Source organism: Pongo abelii, chromosome 2, assembly GCF_028885655.2.
Source record: "Pongo abelii isolate AG06213 chromosome 2, NHGRI_mPonAbe1-v2.0_pri, whole genome shotgun sequence".
NCBI classification, from domain to species: Eukaryota; Metazoa; Chordata; class Mammalia; order Primates; family Hominidae; genus Pongo; species Pongo abelii.
The window spans coordinates 31,098,327-31,106,013 of record NC_085928.1 but is presented as its reverse complement, the minus strand read 5'-3'; the positions used below and the strand labels follow the sequence as shown (position 1 = coordinate 31,106,013).

Here is a 7,687-nt window from a genome sequence, read left to right as displayed (position 1 = left end):
GGAGAAGGAGAGACTCAGGACTGCAGGCCGAGAGAGAACCCCAGCCAACCCAGTCTCTCCGCCAACCTGCTGACCATATTGAGTGGCCACCTGCAGCTGGCAGAAGAACAGCCCAGCTAAGCCCTGCTCAGATTGAAGAACAATTTGGGGTGGGATTGTTTTAAGCCACTAAACTTTTGGGGTAACTTTGTGAGCAACATTTGACAACCAAAAACACTGGTCATTCATAGATACCTTTTTTCTAAGTACAAGACAATTACTCAAATGCAAAGAAAATATGGCAAACGTTTTCCCACCACAAACTTCTCAGTCAACAGCCGAACTGTAATTGGTCATCAGCTGAAAAAAAAAAAAAAAAACCACACCTCTTAATTCATAAATATCCATGATTCTTTTTCTATGACTCTTTAATGCCAATGCAAAGGTAGACCAGTAAGCTTCTGGCAGTCTCAGGCACTGGCTTAATTCTCATTTAGCCAAAAATAGAAGCCATCAAAATGAATTATCCACTACTGAATACATGATGGTAAATGAGATTGTTCTCACTTTTCTAGGATGTTGTTACTTAATTTTCCCAAATCATTTCTTCTTATCTTCCCACACAATGAAAAAAAAATTAAACTGGTTAAGGTTATAAAAAGAAAAAAAAGTCTATAACTAGAATTTGAATCCTCATAATCTGCAAAATATAGCACACAATTTAACTGCTTCCTCAATTTAAAACAATATTCTATAAAATACAACGTTGTCTACATTGTAGAGATGATTTCTTCTTATCTGAGGAAATGAGTAATTGGGAAGCAGATATTGTTGAGTTAAAATACAGTGGTTTTTAAATGATTTCAAATTTTGCTTACCAAAAGGTAGTCAACCACAATGCAAGCCTTCCAAATCCAAATTCTGTCTTCACATAAATTTTACTGCGTCTGCTCTTGATCTTTTTAGGGAGAGGGTGAAAGTCCACATCTATTTCTGTGCTGAAGTTTTGGCAGGTTTTCTCATCTTAAATGTTTCTGCTGTTGCATCAGGCCCACATTTTCATAGACTCTAGCACTCTCTTCTCTCATTTCTGCACAGGGTGGCATTGGAGTATAAGGCAGGAGGGGGCTCTGATCTCCACTCGTCTGGTCCACTAGAGAATACTTAATATTTGTACATTCGTGCCCTTTCCTCTTGCTTTTCTGCTCTTCCTCAATCCTGCGCTGTAGTGTTTCAATATGATGCTGGACCGCCATATAGATAAATCGGTACTGTGCTTCTGTCTGGACCATCTCTGACCTCTGAGACTGCACCATCTGGATGGTTTTGGGAACATCAATTTCGCAGTCAACACCTTTCTCTCTGATGATGTCAATAAGAATATCAATCACAATGAACGTCCCTGTCTGGCCAATGCCAGCACTGCAGTGCACCACGACCAGCCCTGCATCCATGATGCCATCCTGCTTACGGTGCACTTCGTCCAGGAAGTGCAGCATACCCTTGGAGTCGCAGGGCACTCCGTGGTACAGCCAGGTCCAAAAGTGGTATTGCCAGACCATTCTCTCCATATTCCCTTTTCCAATCTTTGAAAGTTTAAGTTCTCTTAGCTTATAGTCATGAGTGGTGCTTTCTTTGACGTTCCTAACATGCATGATGCCATATTCTTTTACAGCATACTCATCAGGCCAGTATTTGACACATTTACTCTTTCCTCTCTCCACTTCTTTCATTGTCATGACAATCACCTGGGAGTTTTCTTGGAACACTATCCACCAAAAGTCGTTTGCGGTGTTTTGCAGGCAGCCTTGTGTGGCAATGTAACTCTTTTTGGGCTTCGAATTGTTGCACTTGGTTTCAAATTCAGGCACGATGATATTTGCATTGATGTAATCTGAAACAGTCTCACTGGGATCACCGTTGTGTAGGACAACCCTATGATCAAAGGGCAGGATGTTTCGTTTTTGTATCTTTTTTTTTTTTTTTTTGAGACGGAGTCTCGCTCAGTTGCCCAGGCTGGAGTGCAGTGGTGATCTTGGCTCACTGCAACCTCTGACTCCCGGGTTCATGCCATTCTCCTGCCTCAGCCACCCTAGTAGCTGGGATTACAGGGGTGTGCCACCACCCGCGGCTAATTTTTGTATTTTTAGTAGAGAGGGGGTTTCACCGTGTTGGCCAGGATGGTCTCGATCTCCTGACCTTTTGATCCGCCCGCCTTGGCCTCCCAAAGTGCTGGGATTACAAGGCGTGAGCTACCGCGCCTGGCCTTTATAACTATTTTTGTTTTTGTTTTCTTGCCTTCGACCCTTTTTTTGGCTGTAGAGAAGTTTGCACTCCTGTTGTTGCAGTGTCTCAAATTCTTCCCAAAAGCCTTGTTTGATTTTATCTGTGGTCTCAGCTAATTTGCTTAGTTCTCGAACTCTGCTTTCTATTTCAGCAGCATTTGTACAAGTCGTGTTAAGGGGCTGCTTGAGTTGTAGTACTGTACCCAATGTTTCCACCATAGGATTCTTCTTCTAACGTTCCACAAGATCTGTCAAAGCATCAAACCGTTCTCCTCCACCAACATCGTATTTCAGTTCCTGACAGCAAATCATGACATGAGTCACTTTAGACTTGCCGTCATTGCTCTCCCCTTTGTCATCACCGGTGCACACAGAGAGAACAAAATCTCCAGGGTGGCTCTGGCTCTCTCGTACAAGAAAGCTACCATGCTTTCCTTTTTCAGTTAATAATTTCTCTGCTTCTTTCCCAGAGAGGTGTCCCTGAAACCACCTTTCAGAGGTAGGATCTGCACAGTTCAGAGGATATTTAAGCTCAGTAACATCTCCATTCTTCTCTTTTAATTGCCCATGATGTTCCATGTAATACTGGACCAACTCAGCCAAAGTGGCAAACTTCTCCCCTCCATACAGGTCATAGCAATCACCAGTGTTCTGAATCTTGGTGTGGGTGATAGCTCCATTTCTTCTAACAGAAAGCGTGAAGGCTCCAGGGTTACTTTTACTAGGCCTTGCCAAAAAACTGCCGTCAACTCCTCTTGTCAACAGTAGGTTTTCTGCCTCCACACCAGTGATATTTGGGTGAAACCATTTCCATGATGTCATTTTCCTCCTGCCTTCTGGCTCCGCGATGGACCTGCTCCTTGCTCAGGGTCTGCTGGGCTCAGTCACATCGGGCTGGCCCAAGAGAGGCCTGCTCAGGACTGGACGTGGGGCAGAGCCAGCCGGTCATGCACAGACCCCACTCCTGGCCTGGGGATCCTGGAGACTGTGCAGCCGCCCCCCGGCCTGGCTAGCTCCTCCTCCACCCACAATGATCACTTCTTTATATCCATGTTTTCAGTACAATTCACAAATAATATTTGTTCTGTTTTTACAAATGGCAAAATTCATAATTTCAACATAGTCTTTCCCAACTGCATTTCTGTGGCAGTTGTTTTCTTCCAAAACACCCTAGGAAATCTTAGCTGCAAATGCTCATTACCTAGGAAAGTTTCTCTCAGCTATGCGTTATCTCCATTGTGAGCCTGTGTTTTTCTTTTCTGCTGTATTACATCCCATATCCACCACTATCTGTGTCAGTGGAAAGATTTTTATTCCACTCTTGCTTTGGTAGAATTATCAGGTTGTATTCATACAGAACAAAAAATATTTTCTCTCATTGATCAGTTAAAATCTCTATCAAATATTCTATTTACTAAGATTAAATAATCAACAGAAGCAATAACCTAGGAGTTTTCCCTGTAGCTATTTCATTCACTTTTTCCTGGGATACTGAGGCCATGGAAATAACCAATATTTTTGTGGTGAAAAACAGGGAAGGCTCCTTCTAGCAATCCAAATCAATTATCCCAAATGTCTAGGGCTTCCTCAATTTGCCACAATGCAAAGATTCACACAAAAGGACCTAAATCGTACATGTAAATATTGACATTTATCACCCCAAATATAAAATAACTGATAGAGCTCTTAGCCTAATTATCTTCTAGTTATTAACCTAAAGCTAATAGGCAGTGGTCAGAAATTCTCAAACCTGAGTATTTTGCTGGAATTTCAGAGGAACTAACAGTTTAAGATGAATTCTTTTAATTTTGAAAGTTATCAATTTATGCCAAGAGTCACAATAGCTGTGGATGTCCAAACTCCTGGACCCATACTCTCAGGCACTCTTTAAAGCTGAACACTCTTGATATGGTTTGGCTGTGTCCCCACCCAAATCTCATCTTGAACTGTAGCTCCCATAATTCCCATGTGTTGTGGGAGGGAACTGGTGGGAGATAATTAAATCATGGAGGTGGTTCCTCCACACTGTTCTTGTGGTAGTGAATGAGCTTCACAGGATCTGATGGTTTTATAAAGCGTTTCTGCTTTCACTTGGCTCTCATTCCCTCTTGCCTGCCGCCATGTAAGACATGCCTTTCACCTTCCACCATGATTGTGAAGCCTCCCCAGCCATGTGGAACTTTGAGTCCGTTAAACCTCTTTTTTCTTAATTAATTACCCAATCTCGGGTATGTCTTTATTAGCTGCATGAAAATGGACTAATACAACTCTACCCCTTAGTACCCAAACAAAACATGCTACCAGTCAGAGGCCCATTTGATTTTTCTGTTATTTAACCCTGTCCTAGAGATAGCTTAAATTAGTTATGTCTCTGAATACTCCATTTCTACAACCCCTACCCACATGTTTTCTCAGTGTCCAGTCTTTCACCATCTTCAATCATTCAACATTTAAATTTTCTTTTTAAAAAGTACTTGAAATTTTATATGACTGTCAAAACCTGTCTCTGTTTGTTTGTACTGCTATAAAAAAATACTGCGATTGGGTAATTTATAAATAATAAAAATTTATTTCTCATAGTTGGATGCTGGGAAGTCCAAGATCAAGGTGCAGGTAGATTCAGTGTCTGGTGAGAGCTGCGCTCTTGCCTCCAAGATGGTGACTGCATGTTACTGCATCTTCACATGGCAAAAGGTGGGAGGGCAAAAGGGATGAATGCTGTGTACTTCCAGGGCAGAAGAGATAGAAAAAGGCCAGGCAGCTTTCTGAAGTCTCCTTTATAATGGCATTAATCCCATTCATGAGGACAGAGCCCTCCTGGCCTAATTATAATAACTCCCAAAGCCCTCACCTCTTAACACCATCACTTTGGGGTTTAAGTTCCAACATACGAATTTTGGAGAGACATATATATTTAAACCATAGCAGAATCAAGTGAATTGTTTTTTTAATTTACATGCTTTTGAAATGCCTTTGAACATCATTTACAAACATGGCTCAAATAGGAGATATTCTAACAGGTACTGAAGAATTTCAGTAGTTCCTGATTTGGCTACTTTTAGCACTTAAATCATCAAGCCATACAGTTTTTCCTATCAAAGAGTTTTCCTGCCAAAACAGTGTGATTCTAACTCACCCAGAATAAAGTCCTTAAGTATTAAAGGATCATTTGATTTACATAAATACAAATATGTGCTTAAGCAGAATACAGTAGCATAAAATCTGCAGCTTGTGGTGAAGTTTGAGGCTGATTTGCGGCATGAACACAGTTCTTTGTCCCAAATCTTTTCTGTTAATGTCAATGTCAATGTCAGTTTTGACTATAGAAGGGTCATTAAAGTGTACTGTATCAGCTAGTTTTGATGGGTAGACATGTCAGAACAGTAGTAACATATTCTACTCATCTGCCCAGCAGCTCTTTTCCTCAGAAGTCTTAAAGAGACCAGGTTCATGAATAAAAATATATTCCAAAACTTTAGTTTCCTTTCTCAAGGGGCTAACAAACCTGGCCCAAAGAAGACTAAGAATTCTATCCATGTAGATTTGTATATATTCAAGTTTCTACAGCTAAGCACAAGCCTGTTTGGAGGTTGAAGAAATCAAATAGTAAATATTTTCTGAATTGCTTTTATTGTTTTATGTTTCTATTAAGAATTGGTACTTGAATTAGATTAGTTAATAACATATGCTAATTTTTGTCCAGTCTGATCACACCAGCATTAATGAAACTGTAAGTCAAGGTAGATATTTTCAGGCTGTAGAACACGTTGTTTCAGTCTGTTTTCAGGTCATTTCTGCATAAGATGGCAGGTGCAATCACAGCAAACAGTCTACAATAGAAAAGAAGAACAGGAACTTGTTTTTCCTTAACAGGAAAAATCTCTTTTCTCATTTCTTCAGCTTACATAAAAATATTTTATTTCTATTTTCATAACATGTATTGCTTAATTATAAAAGCAATATCATCATCTAAGATCTAGAAAAATACAGAGGAAATATTTTTTAAAGGAAGAAATATGATCTATGGTCCCACTACTGAAATAACCAAGGTCTTTGAAGCCAGACAGACCTGTGTTGAAATTCTGACTCTGTCTCTCATGCAGTAGATGTGTGACTTTAGGGAAATTACAGTCTTCTCTGCATTTTATTTTCCTCACGTGCAAAAATAAATGGCCACCAATTTTTATGTATTATTCTTAAAGAAGCAAAACAAGCCTGATTCTTCTATGTATTAAAACCAGTTATTCTTCATTTGTATGTCTTGGCAACATAAAGTAATATAATAATTCTCAGGAGAAAATGGGCTCCCTAGTGCAAACCCTTATGCAACACCACTCTTTAACCCTTCAAATGTCAGTGTGGTTGATGGGAGGAGGGCAATAAATGGGCAAAAGAAGATCCTAGAAACCTTAGGCTCCAAACATTTCAGGTTCTTCTGTTCTTCAGGAAAGGATGTCCTCTTTGAAGTACCTAGTGGAAAACCACCATGACTGTAGCTCAAGTTCCATCAAAGAGACTGTTCCTTTTAGCTGTGGTAAAGCAGTTTATTTTATGGGAGCTCTAATGTGTTAAGGGACAGGTGCTCTATCCAAGGCTACAGAGGGAGCAAACCACTGTTAGGAATTTTAATGTCTAAACCTACTTGTCTAGTTTCCACTTCAAGAGACAGTCCCAACCACAGCAATTACTGCATCACCTCCGAAAAAACACACTCTTAAAATCTATTGCACTCATTACATTTGCATGTTTAATTCCTTCCAATACACAACTGACATGGCTTCAAAGTGTTTGCCTGTGATTTTCAACTTCAAAATGATCTGAAAGTATTCACCCAGCAAATCAGTTTCTGATAGTGTGATTTTCTGGCTTGCCTGGAACAATCTCATTGTGCTCCTGTGAGTATTAAATGTGATAAGGCCCTTAAAGTGCTTAGCCAAGAGCCTAGAGTATAGTGGAAACTGAATACATAGTAAGAATTCAATCTGTATTAGGTAGGAAGTGTCTGTACTTTAACATATTGTCTTATGCACACTCGTCTATTTACAAACAAAAATTCTAGTGTATATGCAATTGGTTGGTACATTGAATATACAGGTTGGTTTTCTGGGGGTTTGTCATGGTCTTTTACTTTGTTTTTACATTAGGGAAAATGGCATAGTCTTTTAAAACATCTTTTAAAATATTTTTAAAGTCTACCTAATAATCCATAAATGGAAAGGTAACAGTTTTTTAACAGTGTCTTTATTATTTGAAGACTTGGGTAGTTTGGGATTTTTTATATAAATAAAACTATGGTGAACATTTGTTTTAAGAATAATCTTTATCTGCAAATTTACTGCTCTATCTCTGATTATTTTCTTTCAATTTCTACGTTAGTATATTTAACTTACAAGATTTTCTAAAAACCAAACAATGCTGAAGAA

General features: G+C 39.5%; 1 protein-coding gene across 1 annotated transcript in view; it reads right to left on the bottom strand.

Moving 5' to 3' along the window:
• Nucleotides 1–750: 750 nt before the first annotated feature.
• LOC100938377 (tyrosine-protein phosphatase non-receptor type 11-like) overlaps nt 751–7,687 on the bottom strand; it is a 130,503-nt gene continuing 123,566 nt past the window's right edge. Inside the window, 2 exon segments of the mRNA XM_063721814.1 lie at nt 751–1,938; nt 2,248–6,094. Coding sequence (XP_063577884.1) covers nt 999–1,938; nt 2,248–3,086 — 1,779 coding nt within the window. The 5' untranslated portion in view covers nt 3,087–6,094 and the 3' untranslated portion in view covers nt 751–998.